The sequence below is a fragment of the Gymnoscopelus braueri genome (genome assembly GCF_963280865.1).
Source record: "Gymnoscopelus braueri genome assembly, chromosome: 10".
In the NCBI taxonomy this organism is placed as follows: Eukaryota; Metazoa; Chordata; class Actinopteri; order Myctophiformes; family Myctophidae; genus Gymnoscopelus; species Gymnoscopelus braueri.
The window spans coordinates 6,114,500-6,129,229 of record NC_137611.1 but is presented as its reverse complement, the minus strand read 5'-3'; the positions used below and the strand labels follow the sequence as shown (position 1 = coordinate 6,129,229).

At 41.2% G+C, this 14,730-nt stretch overlaps 2 protein-coding genes across 7 annotated transcripts in view; one reads left to right on the top strand and one right to left on the bottom strand.

Moving 5' to 3' along the window:
- Positions 1 to 263: 263 nt before the first annotated feature.
- The window catches only part of LOC308093023 (uncharacterized protein), a gene marked incomplete at its 5' end in the record, with an annotated part of 75,417 nt that continues 60,950 nt past the window's right edge, over positions 264 to 14,730 (top strand). Inside the window, 6 exons of one of the 3 annotated variants that reach the window (XM_080439218.1) lie at positions 264 to 552; positions 1,478 to 1,534; positions 2,370 to 2,587; positions 4,579 to 4,738; positions 6,161 to 6,335; positions 10,547 to 10,637. In XM_080439218.1, coding sequence (XP_080295344.1) covers positions 264 to 552; positions 1,478 to 1,534; positions 2,370 to 2,587; positions 4,579 to 4,738; positions 6,161 to 6,333 — 897 coding nt within the window. In that variant the 3' untranslated portion in view covers positions 6,334 to 6,335; positions 10,547 to 10,637. Of the gene's footprint in view, positions 553 to 1,477; positions 1,535 to 2,369; positions 2,588 to 4,578; positions 4,739 to 6,160; positions 8,038 to 10,546; positions 10,638 to 14,730 lie in introns of those variants that run through there. The other 2 variants (XR_013933835.1, XM_080439217.1) reach the window with 2 other exon arrangements.
- On the bottom strand, positions 9,625 to 14,111 carry tyw3 (tRNA-yW synthesizing protein 3 homolog). Of its 4 annotated transcripts, none has more exons than XM_080439219.1 (6): positions 13,850 to 14,111; positions 12,012 to 12,092; positions 11,822 to 11,920; positions 11,088 to 11,159; positions 10,494 to 10,627; positions 9,625 to 10,114 (listed from the first exon to the last, which is right to left on the bottom strand). In XM_080439219.1, exons 1-6 carry the CDS (start codon positions 14,015 to 14,017, stop codon positions 9,895 to 9,897), a joined length of 774 nt encoding a protein of 257 aa, XP_080295345.1. In that variant the 5' UTR covers positions 14,018 to 14,111; the 3' UTR covers positions 9,625 to 9,894. The 4 variants fall into 4 exon arrangements, with proteins under 4 accessions (XP_080295345.1, XP_080295348.1, XP_080295347.1 ...); XM_080439222.1 differs by having other exon boundaries at positions 10,538 to 10,627; XM_080439221.1 differs by having other exon boundaries at positions 13,967 to 14,111.

Below are 14,730 nucleotides of genomic sequence, written 5' to 3'. Positions count from 1 at the left end.
ATAATCCCAATCTACAAAGTAACTAGTAGCTAACGTTTTCATAATTGTAGTGGAGTAAAAACGACAATATTTTCCTCTGAGAGTAGTGGAGTAGAAGTAAACGTATTGAAATTTGTGAATACTGAAGAAAGTAAAAACGTACCTCAAAATTGTTCTGAAATACTTTACACCACTGCCCGTATGTTAACTCAACACTTTCTTTCTCCCCCCCCCCCCCCCCTTCTCCAGTCATTTCATAGTGACAGGAGTTGCAGAAAGCTGTCATGTCTAGTTACGGTTACGGGAGTAAACAGAGAAGACTCCGATTCCGTAGAAGCATGGAAGAGGCCAGGCCGTACGACGTACCACCTCCCAGACGGGGGAACAGAAGCATGGAGGAGGCCAGGCCAGCTCCCAGATGGGGTAACAGAAGCATGGAGGAGGCCAGGGCACCTCCCAGATGGGGGAACAGAAGCATGGAGGAGGCCAGGCCCTACGATGTACCACCTCCCAGACAGGGGAACAGAAGCAGACGGGGGAACAACTCGAGGGAGCAACATGATCGTGCTGGAGGCAAACTTTTTTTTTTTTCTCTCTCTGCCTGTTTAGATAAAAGTTGTACTTATCATAAAAGTGGTACATGTTTATCTCCCATCAACAATATTTTTTCTGTCTGTCTGTCTGTCTATCTATCAAATACTATACTATACTTGTCGTGATTTCGGTTGACCAACATATGGTCCCTAAGAGTCTCCATCTATAAGGGTGGTGGTGAGTGACGGTTTCTGTTGAGTCGCACGCGCGGAGAACCAGTTGACACCAGGCAGTATCACACTACAAGCTCTCTTAAGTTTAATACACACATAGAGAATATATACAGCATTGCACAGTGGACACATGACATGATCGGAAGATATGGAACAAGGACAGAGTGGATAGGAATAGTGCACAGACGTCAGTCTCTCTGATAAAGTAGTTGATGGTCATCGTATCATGGATAACAATATGCTTACGTAGATGCACATGTGTGCCCACTTGCCCGAAAAGTAAATCGTCCATTATAAAATTATAGGTAAACTTTGAATTACCGTTCAATTTAACACTTATTTTTTTACTTTCTGGGGCGATAAAAAATGTCATATCATTTTTTTATGCCAAATAAAATACCTACATAGCTATGAAAATGACTATGGGCTCACACTTGTTATTTTATATTTTTAAATGTAGCGACAGTGAAAACAGCACATTATAGGTACATAGTGCTCTTATTTTACATTCCACAGATCAGAAGACAGAGCTCTGGCCACGTTCAGGTGTTTCTTGTTGTGTTTACAGACGGTTGCGTCCCCTCTCAAACGAGCCCTTGCCCGGTCGGGCAACCTGAGAGCAAACTCCACCTGCCCGCAAGTTTTATTTACCTGCCAGGGACAGGTGGGCAACCCTGGGTCAAGCAGATGAAAGTACTAAATTAACACTTTTATTTTTTCCTGTGTTATAGATCCTGTGGTGCCACACTCTCCACAACCCCCATCATTTGAATCCCGTTTTGATATAGGTATGTTTTTCTTCAGTTCTGACCAGATTATTATTATTATTTAACCCATTAAGACCTAACCTGACACCGTCAAATGGAAGAAGCTTGCGACACACATTTGTTTCACAGCCTACTTCCCATCTGAGACTCCGGTCGCAGAATCGATGACAGACGGTTTTTCTTTTTTTCAAGCTACTAGGCAGGTGATTGGATGATCCCGCCCCTAGCAGCCGCTGATTGGTTCGAACACGCAGTGTTCGGGCAGCTTTACTCCCTGCGCAATCCCAGACCTCCTTCCTGAAATCAAATGCAAATGAGATTTCCAGAGGGAGGGGGTTTACCAGGCTAATTAAGACCTGGAACTGTGTCATTTTTAGATTTGAGCTAAAAAGCATTATTTTACACTTTGAGCTATTCAAAAATAGCAGATCTACAAGCTCGTAGCGCGGCACTCAGTGCCGCGCTACGAGCTTGTAGATCTGCTATTTTTGAAAAATCGTGAAAATGTTTGCAAATCTTTGAATATATATACTTTTAAAGCGAACATTTTAAACTCAAATCTTAGCTTCTGGGGGTCCCTGGAACAAAATAGTTTGATGGGGGTCCGCGGCCAAATACATATAATTTTGGGGGTCCTGGACATGAAAAAGATTGAGCACCACTGATATAGAAACATACGTTTTTCAGAAAACTGTTGAGATTTAGGAGACATGTAGAATCCCAAACTCAATGGGTTAAAATCACAGTTGTGTCATTTACTGTGATGCGTACACAGTACTAATGTTTGTTTTGAACTGAAACACATCACTAATAAGTGTATTAATGAACCCTCTCCTCTTCTTTTCCACTAATCTAGGTGTTAAACTCCTGGCAGATCTTTGGGAGGAGGTGCGGGCCACCCGGAGGGAGCTGCAGGAGCTGAAGGCCCAGGTGGCCACGGTGCAGAGCGCCCTGTCCGTCCCCGTCACCCACCTGGACCCGCCGGACATCCTGTCTGCTCCCCTGAGCCAGCAGAGTGAGCTCACCGAGCTGGAGGGCCGGCTGGCCGCAGACGACGACCTCGGAGAAAGTCTGGTTGGTTTTGTAGTTTGAAAACTACTTAATGTATTTAAAGGAGAATTCCAGACCTCGTTTTTCTTACCTTTAATATGATGCTATTATATCCTAGGATGAGTGGTACAGTACAAACATTTCATAACTCCATCCAGTGTTGATTTCGCCGACTAAAACTATGACAAAAAATGTTCGGCGACTACCTTTTTTCACTGACGTTGTGAGCTTGTAGATCTGCTATTTTCAGCATGCAACCAAGTGTAAAATCAGCCATTATGACACCATCAAGGCACCGCCAACATACATTTTAGTCGACTAAATCAACTGTAGATTTAGTCGACTATAATCTTATGATATTTAGTCGACTAAAACTAGACTAAAAGTAAAACATTTCAGATGACTAAAATATGACTAAAACTAAATGGAATTTTATTGAAAAGACTATGACTAAAACTAAATCAAAATTTGGTGTCAAAACCAACACTGACTCCATCCCGAGTCCACGGCAGCTAAAAACTCGAGCGGACGGTCCATGCTCTAGATCGCGTATTTTTATCGTGATTTTATATACATTTCTTTGTTCATATCTGACTTTCACAATGACAGAAAACTGTCCACAGTGTCTGTGTGAGTTGAGCCCCTCCGGAAGTCTCCCAAGCCGAAATTTTGCCCGTGATCAGAATTTAAACACTACGGAGGCCCATTTGGGACAAAAAAAACACTGTGGCGAAGTTTCTGTCATTGTGAAAGTGGAATATGGTACGCACACACAGTGGCGGCAGTGGCTTAGGACAGTCAGGAGGTAGAGGTAGAGCAGCTAAGTGTTTTTTTTTTTTTTTATCCCACGATTTTGTAACCCTATTTTTTACACCCAGTGCCAATTGTCTATGTAATCCTGGGCACTACCTTCCCTCTGCCAACCTAGGGAGGCCAGGGCCGAGCTCATGCCTCCTTCAATGCATGAGAGCCGTCTGACCTTCTTGTCACCTGACAGGGGAGAGTTTCCCTGGTAGGACGTAGCGTGTGGAAGGAACACGTTATTCCAACCAGTTCCCTTCCCCTCCATCAGGCGCCCCGGCTGGCCAGGGGGAGGCAGTATAGTGACCAGGATTACTGCATGTTTTTGTGAGGGTACCTACCCTAGGAGACACGGGGAGAACATGCAAACTCCACACAGAAAGGCCCTTTCGCCAACCCCACCTAGGGTATGGGCGCTGATGACGCGGAGGAGAGAACACACCCCCAGCGCCCACAGCGTCCCCTGCGGGAATCGAACCCAGGACCTTCTAGCTGTGAGGCGACAGCACTACCGACTGTGCCACCGTGCCCCCTAGAGCGGCTAAATGTTGACGTGTCCTTGAGCAAGACACTGAACCCCTAACTGCTCCCGATTGGTGCCTTGCATGGTTTCCTCCGCCATCGGTGTGTGAATGTGAGGGTTTACAATGTTGGAATACATTGTAAAGTGCTTTGGAGAAAAGCGCTATATAAATGCAGTCCATTTACCATTTACAAGTTGGAGGTCGTTCGGCGCCCAGGTTATGCCCGGGACACTGACACACACACACACACACACACACACACACACACACGTTTCGTGAATTAACCCATTCAATCTGGGAACGCATCTCTGTCATTTTTTATTTCTTTGGCTATTCAAAAATAACAGATCTACAAGAAAAATCTTAAATATGTGTGCAAATCTTTGAATATATATATATATATATATATATATATATTTTTTTTTTTAAAGGAACATTTGTAACTCAAATCTTTGCTTCATGGGGGTCCGTGGAACAATATATTTTGAGATCGGGGTCCGTGGCCAAATACATACCATTTTTTGGGGGTCCTTGACATGAAAAAGTTTGAGCACCACTGATACTGTAGCAACATACGTTTTTCAGAAAAACACAGATGCGTTCCCGGTCTTAATGGATTAATAGATAGAGATTATTATGTTTCTAGGTGTTGGATGTTTTGTCTGACGGTGAGATCTTGTCTCGTTGCAGGTGCTGCATCTGACCACTAAGGGTGGAAGGAACGCTAAAGACGCCGTGTATCGGATGATGCCGAGCATCATGACCAACACGTTGGCCAAAACCATCAACTGGACCGGACAGGGAGGGAAGCTGGCCTTCAAGAGCCTCAAAGTCAAAGACATTTTGCATAGTAAGTATAATCATGACGTCTGTGTTGACCTCTCCAGACCGTGAGGTTTTTAGGACACAGCTGCGGGGAAGTCGATGGCTTTGTGAGTTATCTATGTATGGAGCCGTGTTGATTTCCTCGACTAAAACTATGACCTTTTTTCACTGACGAAAACAAAATAAAAACTACATAAAAACTAAGCTACGATGACTAAAACTAAGACTAAATATATTGACAATTTCGTCTTGTCGATCGGCTATTTTCAGCATGCAACCAAGTGTAAAATCAGCCATTATACAACAGGTAGTTCCGACCAAGCAATCTGATTGGCTGAAATAGCTTTCTAGCCGTGCTTCAAACCAGCATCATAGCACGGGCCTAATCACATTAAATAAATCACTCCGCACTGCAGTCCGCACCTGATTAGACCGTATAGCGCACAGCTGTGCTGTGACGCCACGCTGTCCCACGGTAGGAAAACAAACAGACAGTAGCCTGCATAGCCTGACCCACCGCCGCCACCGGAGAACAAACAGCTATGCAAAATGGACTATGCTGTTAATTTTGACTTATTTGGTGGACTTACGGTTGATCAATGGTTAGAAGGTTATAAATATCCTCCTGTGTTAAAGTAAAATTACTCCCATTTCGTTAACAGTCCAGTGTTATACTTATCGTACGAAGGTATCGCACGGCGAAAATAGCCGATCTACAAGTTCACAACACGTCGCCATCGCGACGCGTTGTCAGCTTGCAGATCAGTTATTTTGGCCACGTGACACGGTCGTACGACGGAGCATATAGCCCACTGGAATTCATTCCACTGCGCACTTGATAGCTCGGCTGTGTTGATGAGACGGTGCCTCAAACTCAAAGCGCTGCTACAGGGACTATTTAATGTCTCAGTGAAAAACTCTTCTCTTTACAGGGAAACGGATAATAGCAAAACATTTTTATTATGAATTGCTCCACAATATGAATACATTTGGCTGTGTTTTGTTGGTAACTGTTGTATAATCGCAATATTACACTCGAGGATGTGCTTTACCTTACATTATTGGCACTTCTGTGATGCGGAGGCGGAACTCGGCTTCGCCTCGTTCCTGACCGCATCACAGGCGTGCCAATAATGACGGTAAAGCACACGCTCTCGTGTAATATTGCTTAATTACGACGCCATGAAGGCACCTAAAACAAGACACAAACTAAAACATTTCTGAAGACTAAAATATGACTTAAACTAAATGGAATTTTATTCAAAAGACTATGACTAAAACTAAAGCATTTATCTATCTCCATACAAAGTGCTCAACGAAAACATACTACATGGACTAACGGCACACATAATGTCTTGCTAATGATGTGGACTAAAAAAAGAAACAGTTAAGCATCTTAAAGTGTTTAATTCGTTGTCATTATTGTGTTTAACTATATCATTTCTAGGCGCCATCAGAAGGAACTCTAACACGAAGGACGTGACTGAGGAGACGGTACAGTATGAGGTCATACGCTACCTGAAAGGGGCTTCGGATCGAGACGGCGGACGAAAGAAGCTGAAGACGGAGGAGGAAGACACAGGACTGGACATCGATGACGTGTGGACGGACACAGAGTGACCGTAAATGTTTTACCATTCATTTCTATTGCAAACTTTTTCATGTCAAAGACCCCCCCCAACTTGACACTTATTTGCCCGCGGACCCCCATTTGAAAAGATATGCCATAGAGACCCCCATAAGAGAAGATTTGTACGGCTCTAGCAGTGATTCTCAACCATTTTAATTTCGAGGACCCCGCCCATTTTGACATGCATTAGGGCTGCAGACCCCCATTTAATGGCATTACTATCTCTGGGACCCCCAATTTATATTGTAAAATCAATGTTAATTTAACTCTGTGAGTGTACAGCAGTTCAGAAAGGAGCTTCATATCCGGAATCTGCCGTCCCTCTTTAAAAAATCCAAGCCAGAGAAAGAGATTTTGACTGAATTCGGCTTGACAGCTCTCTTCTCCCCCGACCAGGACACTCTTTAGGAGCACACAAAAGAGTGTGGAACCAAATGGACCCTTACGGTTTCATTTGTACACTCTTGCAGACCCATAAGGGTCCATTTGCTTCCTAACTATCCATCATTTAGCTGGCCCCACTTTGAGAACCAATGTTTTATTGCATATTTCACATATTGTTTATCCACTTTGGATTGACTGTTCCTGATACCACTTAATTTATCACATGATGGCATTTCATTTACAGTGATATTTTTGAATGCTTCAGTTGATTACTGTTTTATTATACTCTTACTCTAATATTTAACATTATTATTTTACTAACTTGTAGCTGCTCTTTAACAATTGTTAATGAATTATTTTTATTTCTAGATTAGTGGTTATCAAACGTTTTAATTTCAAGAACCCCCATAACACTGAGAGTATTTGGTTCCATTTGTACACTCTCACACAGAGTTACAGTCCTGTAAGGGTCCATTTGGAAACCCCTTCAAGGAACCCTGAGGGTCCCTGGACCCCACTTTGAGAACCACTGTACTAGATTTTTATTTTATTTTATTACACACTAGTATCGGGTCGTTACTCGGTATCGACCCGATACGCAAGTTGTGGGTATAGGGATCACTATCGTGAAGGGGAAAAACATGTTATCGGCACATCTCTAATGTACACTCTTTGACAGTCATGATTTTTATTCTGCAGTCAGTTCTGCTTGAATTTCCCCTCAATAAAGGTGTGTCTCTCAGCAGCCTGTTATAGGAGACATAGTCTGTTTAATCTGTTATAGGAGACATAGTCTGTTTAATCTGTTATAGGAGACATAGTCTGTGTTGGTTTCGTCGACTAAAACTATGACGAAAAATGTTCGCCGACTACCTTTGTTTCACTGACGAAAACAAAATGGAAACTAAATAAAAACTAAGCTATGATGACTAAAGCTAAGATTAAATATACTGACAATTTCGTCAACAAATAAAAACTAGACTAAAATGTTAGTGAGGGACTAGTGGAGAAGAGATCCAGTAGAACTAAAAGACAAGTCATTGTATGTTTGGTTGCACTCGGGTGTTGCGCTCTGAAAATAGCAGAGCGAATTCCCGCCAAGCCCTTGAGTTGGTACTTCTTGCTTGACCTTCTCAAATATACCATTCCAATCCTCCTCAGATATCTCCACGCCCGGTTCCTTCTCCTTCACTTCAGTTTGGCTTTAGTCTATAGTTTAGTTTTGTAATCTGTTATACGTTTGTGATATGAGGTGTTTATCCTTATTTTTGTATGCATCTATGAATAAATTGACCAGATTAGGTTCAGTACCCTCTATCTGTTTGATTTCTTTATAAAACATAATCCCTGACCTGGAGATGCTGGGAGAAAAAAAAATCTTCCCCAAGATTATAGGCATCTGACATTTGACTAAAGGATGCAAAAATGTAAAATATCGCTTATCCAGATTGGATGGTTTGAACTCTGAGTCAAATGTCACCCATGTCAATATTTGTATGTCTATCAAGATGCAATCTTTTACAGATCTAAACCATGTCCCCAGTACCATAGTCCACCTATTTAGACCCACACAGTTATTATTGTCCTATTGTGCCATGGCTGAATGGGTAGAGAGGCCGCCTGCCATACAGAAAGTCCTGGGTTCGATGTGTCAAGATGTCCCTGAGCAAGATACTGAACCCCAACTCCTTAGATAGCTGCGCTCAAGTCTGACCACATGAGCAACAATCAGCTGGGTGGAATTTCACGGAATTTCCCCTGCGGGAGAAATTGTACTTTACTTTACATTTTTACTTGATTTTGTTACAACATAGCTACGCCTACAGTATATGTAATGTCACCAAATAAAATAAATTGGCACCTGGGCATTTTTCATGGCCTCAGCCCCACATACTCAGCTAGGCTGGCCACAAAAGCAGGTTCCTTACAAATAAAGCACCATTTAAAAGGGAAATAAACAGGCTTTCCAACGGTATAAAAGTTATGTCCAAGAAGCATTGTTACAATGGAGAAATAATGTACCAAACACACATTTCAGAACTTTATGTCTATAACAGTTTTTTAAATATATTATTATTATTTATATATATTTATATATTATTTTAATGATACAAGCATTTTAAATGGGCAAAAACTTGCTTCATTATTCAATTAATAAAAAAAAAAGTAGTCGAATAGAATAATAGATATATAATATAGAATAATGGATAAGAAGATCCCTATCCCACAGACATGCCCTCAGAGAGCATGCTTTGGTGAACAGCTCCCCCTGGTGTGCTAGTCTTGTCTTTGCATGATAGAACAAACCGATGAAGAGGCAAGATCACAAACATGCATTAAAGCAAAGGAAACGGCCAAAGTGAAGTACGTTGGACTTATTAATGCTATTATAAATGGCATGGTTTCTTGTCCAGGTACTTGTCATAATAGTAGGTTGTAGTTGCACAGTATGAGGAGGTTTTCATCGTAGAATGTGGTTCAGAAGCACTCGCTTGTTTGCCAAAATCAAGAATGAATGTCCAGATGTTCAGATGAAACTTTTTATGGGAATAACCAGTAGGCTGCCACAAATAAATGATTAATGTTGGATCGTAAAGTCACAATCAAGGTCAAAATTATACGATCGCTCTAATGTCCATAAATGTAAATGGAATGTCTTTTCATCTCTGCCAGGAGAGTCATGCATTTTGCCCTGTCTGTCTGTCTGCAGCTAGTCTCGCCATTTGATTTTAAGATTTCTTCGGCTATTAAAAAATAGCAGATATACATCGCGGCGAGCTTGTATATCTGCTATTTCAGAAAAATTTACATTTGTGCAAATCTTTGAATATATATATTTTTTAACATTTTGTAACTCAAATCTTTGCTTCTGGAGGTCCGTGGAACAAAACATTTTACAAATGTTTAAAAAAAAAAAAAAATTCAAAGATTTTGGACACATTTTCACGATAAAAAAAAAAAAATAGCAGGTCTACAAGCTCATATATGCAGCTTGTATATCTGCTATTTTTGAAGGTGTAGTTCCAGACTCTAAATAGCATTCGGAGATTGTGGACTAGTTGTCTGGCTACGCGGGAGTCTGCAGCTAATATTGCATGCTACTGGGTTGATCAGCGTAATTTCTATTTGTCTATAGAGGGTCCTGAACTCAAACCACTGGTCTCTCTCTAGGTGAATAAATCCATACAGTCTTCTAGCTCAGGAGGACTACCGCGTTCATCACCATGACAGTCCGTTTTTTGGTGTTGCTGTCCTCTCTTCCGTCTTCGTTTATACACACTCCTTTCTTTCCTCTCCTCTCCATCGTCCCTGTTTTCTGTCTCCAGCATTTGTAGTTTTTTTTGTCGTAGTTCCACGGAGAGGGCCGTGTGCAGACTCTGGTAGAACCTATAGTATGGAATGACCGACCATCAGTGCAGAAGCAGGGACCATTTACTTCTACATTTATTTAAAAGGAGTAGTTCACCCAAAAAATTACTTATTTTGTATCAATTACACACCCCATGAAGCCTTGAATTCATGGAGATGTTTTAGTTTTTGTCGCATTCCTGAGCCAATAAGTTCATGACCGGCGGAGTCTCAGGTAAGAGGCTCAAAGAGCATCCATCTGTCATCAAATTATTGTCTCAGGAATGCGACAAAAACTAAAACCTCTCCATGAATTCAATGCTTCGTGGAGGTGTGCAATTGTTAGAAAATAAGTCATTTGTTTGGGTGAACTACTCCTCTAAACTCTATAACCAGGACACACGGCCTGAAAACAGACCTTTGTATCCGTCTGAGGTTCTCCTCCATCTTCTGATTGGCTACCTGGACCAGGAAGTGGATGTAGTCCTGGCCAACCAGGACGTTTCCCTGTAGGCTGAGGGGAACCTCCAGGCCATGGGTGCTACGAACAGCCTGGTAGAGGGTAAAAACATTTAGAATGAATTGAATACACAGTTGTAACTTGTGTAATGAATTTAATCTATGGTCCCAACTAATTTATAAAAAATAAAGCATAGCACGATCTGCTGTTGCATAATACGTAATATATCGTTGCTGTCGGGCAGAAAGCTCTTACCTCCATGTATAAAACTTGAAACCTTTTGTGTTTTTTCGTAAATTAATGCCCCTACTTGATCATACTACAGCGTCACGCAAAAGCATCAAAAGTAGCAGATCTACAAGCTCGATACGCGGCACGAAGCGACGCGTTTTGAGCTTGCAGATCTGCTACTTTTGCCGTTTTTGAATTTTAATCCTGAAAAGTAACAGTTTTGGAGATATGAGGTTTCCACCCGACAGAGACGATATGTACAGTATAATATATTGTAACGTACAAAGCCTACTATAGCAGAATAAAATGCTATATGCGTACCATGATTATCTTCCCAGTTTTGCCCACAGTGAGACCAGAGTTCCTGAAGCCTGAGTTGATGGCCACCGAGTGCTGGAGAATAGAGAGGAGATTTAAGAGAGAAGTGTGAGCATGCTAGGAGGACACTGCTAGGATGGAGAATGACCATATGCTAGGAGGACACTGCTAGGATGAAGAATGACCATACGCTAGGAGGACACTGCTAGGATGAAGAATGACCATACGCTAGGAGGACACTGCTAGGATGAAGAATGACCATACGCTAGGAGGACACTGCTAGGATGAAGAATGACCATACGCTAGGAGGACACTGCTAGGATGGAGAAGGGAGTAAGGGACACTGCTAGGTGAAGCTCTGATGTCGGGTATAAACAAAGTGTAGAGCTGAGTGTACTGAACGGAACAAAAACAAGACTATGGCCCTATTTTACACTCGGTGCACAGCACAGCGCAAACGTCATTGCTAAATTAGTTTCCAACCGATGCAGTTGTCGTTTTCACGGCCAGTGCCCGTGTTGCAAATAATACTTGCGCCCATCTGTGTGTCCATGGTGTTAAAAAAACTAAAATAAACTTTCCATTTGTCAGATCATCATCAGTGAGACTGTCCACAGATGAGCCTCCATGCTCAGAGGATGCTGGTTCTCTTTTGATCAACAGTATCTCTATTGAAGTTTAACAAGTCAAGATACAGAGCCTGTCTCACCGCTTTGATGTGTGTGAATTGTTCTCACCAGTAGCTGAGCGTCTTCCAGCCGTCTACACTGAACATGAAGCACGAAGGGCTCAAACTTCAGCACAGCATCTCCACTGGCCCTGTACACACTGGACACCTGGACAACACCAATACACGCACATATTGTTTTGAACATCATTATTAGTAATGAATAGACTAGACTATATTTAGTAGGAAAATGATCTTACCAGCTCTTCAGGTTGGCATTTCTGGTGTGAGACAAACAACCAGACACAGTTCTGTTTCTGGACATCAGTACTCTCTGAAACCTATAGTGGACAGAGAGAGAGAAATATACTATTATCAATTCAAAGCAATACAATGGAAACAAGCCTCAGGACTTTTTTTGTGTTCTCCGTTTACATTTTTGACAAATAAAGTGTTCAATCAATCAAGTATGCTGTAGGTGTCTCACACTTTAGATGCTAGGTTCATCCATGTTTACCTGGTATCTTATAGTTTCAATGTACAGATTATTGTTTGATAGTATGTTGTTTAGACTGATGCTATACGTTCTTGGTTCTGTGATCCTAGTTTACTGAGGCACTACAGACTACAATTTACAATTTAGGCATTTAGCAGACACTCTTAATCCAGAGTGATTTACAGTAAGCAAGGACAACACAAGATAATACATCAAATGAATAGAAATAGTAATCTATGATTATAAGTAAACCAATAACCTATCATCAGTCCAACAGTAGAATATCAGAAATTACACTACACTGTCTCTCTGCATTTGATGTATGTGATTACCTTGCTTGTAGGAGTGTCTGCTAAATGCCTAAATTGTAAAATTGAATTGATTGATGGACTGACTAAGTAGTAATTCATTAGTGAATTATCATTACAAATTGCTTTGAATAGATAACAGTATATTTCTGTCTTGTTTTTTAAATGCATTCTTGAGATTTCTCTATAACAATGGCTGGTTCCACTGGGGCTCGAACCCAGGACCTTCTGCGTGTAAAGCAGACGTGATAACCACTACACTATGAAACCTTGCATAATATGTAATAGAGCTAACTATGTCCCATTTGTGCCACATTTGATTTCTTAATTACAGCTGGAAGATTTACTATTTTGTGGTGGGGTATAGAAATGTGTTGTTACACTCTCTGTCCATCTTTACTGTCCCTCCAGTACAACATGACAGCTCTTACTAACAGGAGATACATGTTATTGTTGGTTTGACATACTGTACTGCATAATTACACATTACTTTGTTATTACTGTTATTACTATGCTATTACGGTGTTATTACTATGTTACTATCTTATTACATACAAATAGAAAAAAAAAAGTATTTTACGTTGTCGGCAGGATTCGAACCTGCGCGGGGAGACCCCAATAGATTTCTAGTCTATCGCCTTAACCACTCGGCCACGACAACCTGTACCAATATACGTTATGGAGTAAAACTGCATCATTGACGATCGTATTAGCCATTATTCTTTGTCTCACCCCATCTATGACGATAACCTGTCTCACCACATCTATGATGATAACCCGTCTCACCCCATCTATGACGGTAACCCGTCCAGAACAGGAGCTGGTGGTAAGTAAAGTAGTTTACCACCAGCCGAACGCCATTTTTCACCCTCGTTTACGTCCTGTTTACAATGAGTGTAATTCTGGCTTTCACCGGATGCGCCCCGTCACTACCGCCCATTGGGAACTTCCGACAGAATCGGCCACAGACGGGATTAAAACACTTCTTTATTGAAAGATATGGACTCATACATTACACAAACACGCCGAACACCTAGTTAACATTCGGGGCAAGCGGGTACGCACCTTATATTTTGTATTTGTACATGTTTGGAGAAATACGGGCTTTACTGGTGACATTCCAGAGCAAACTGGGGGGATGGTCGCTAAGACTCTCGTAGATACGAAAGTAAAAGTCAGACTCGATAAAATACATCTACGATAGTCTTGATCTAACTAGGCTAATGATAACCTGTCTCACGCCATCTATGATGATAACCCGTCTCACCCCATCTATGATGATAACCCGTCTCACCCCATCTATGATGATAACCCGTCCAGAACAGGAGCTGGTGGTGAAGTATTCCTCACAGCCGTTGATCAGAGACACGATGTGGAGGATGTCTTCATCCACAGAGCCTTTCTTACTCACATCTAACCTGCTCAGGCTTTGTTTCTTCCACTGACTGAACGCATTCTCCATCGTGCTGCGTGTTTGTGTCTTTCAGTCATTAAAAACCTGCAGTGTGCATCATCATAAATAATGTACTCCTCGCAATGTATGAACTAGTCTAGTTTATTTTTGTTTACATGCGTTCGCCTTTTTACTGTGGCCGATAGCGGTCAATCTATCGGACTCTCTCTTTCCCAGGTTTTTCGCCCAGGTGGGCGTGGTTTTGATTTAAGGCATTTTTTGGGGGTCGCGACTCGCAAGTAAATATCCCTTTTTTTAACTTCTTATTAAAAAAAAAAAAAAAAAATATATATATATATATATATATATATATATATATATATATATATATATATAAAGATTTTCTTCACAATTATTCATAAAAAAATCTAAATACATTAAAAAGAAACTTTAGGATGTGATGCGCTGTGAGCTTGTAGATCTGCTATTTTCACTAGTTTGGGTCCCGGGAAGACATCAAATTTATACAGGGTCTCGAGCTAAAAAGTTTGGCAACCACTGGGTTCAGGCCATATAGAGTTAAAAACAAGGTTAAAGGGGAAATCCACCCATTTTCAATATTTAACTATGTCATTAATATAGCATAAAGGAGTTGTGTGGAAATAAGAAAAAATAAAAAAAAAAATTAACATTGCAAAAAAATTTAACATTGCAAAAAAATTAACATTGCAAATTACACTGTGATGACTCATCATGGTGTAATTTGCAATGTTAATTTTTTT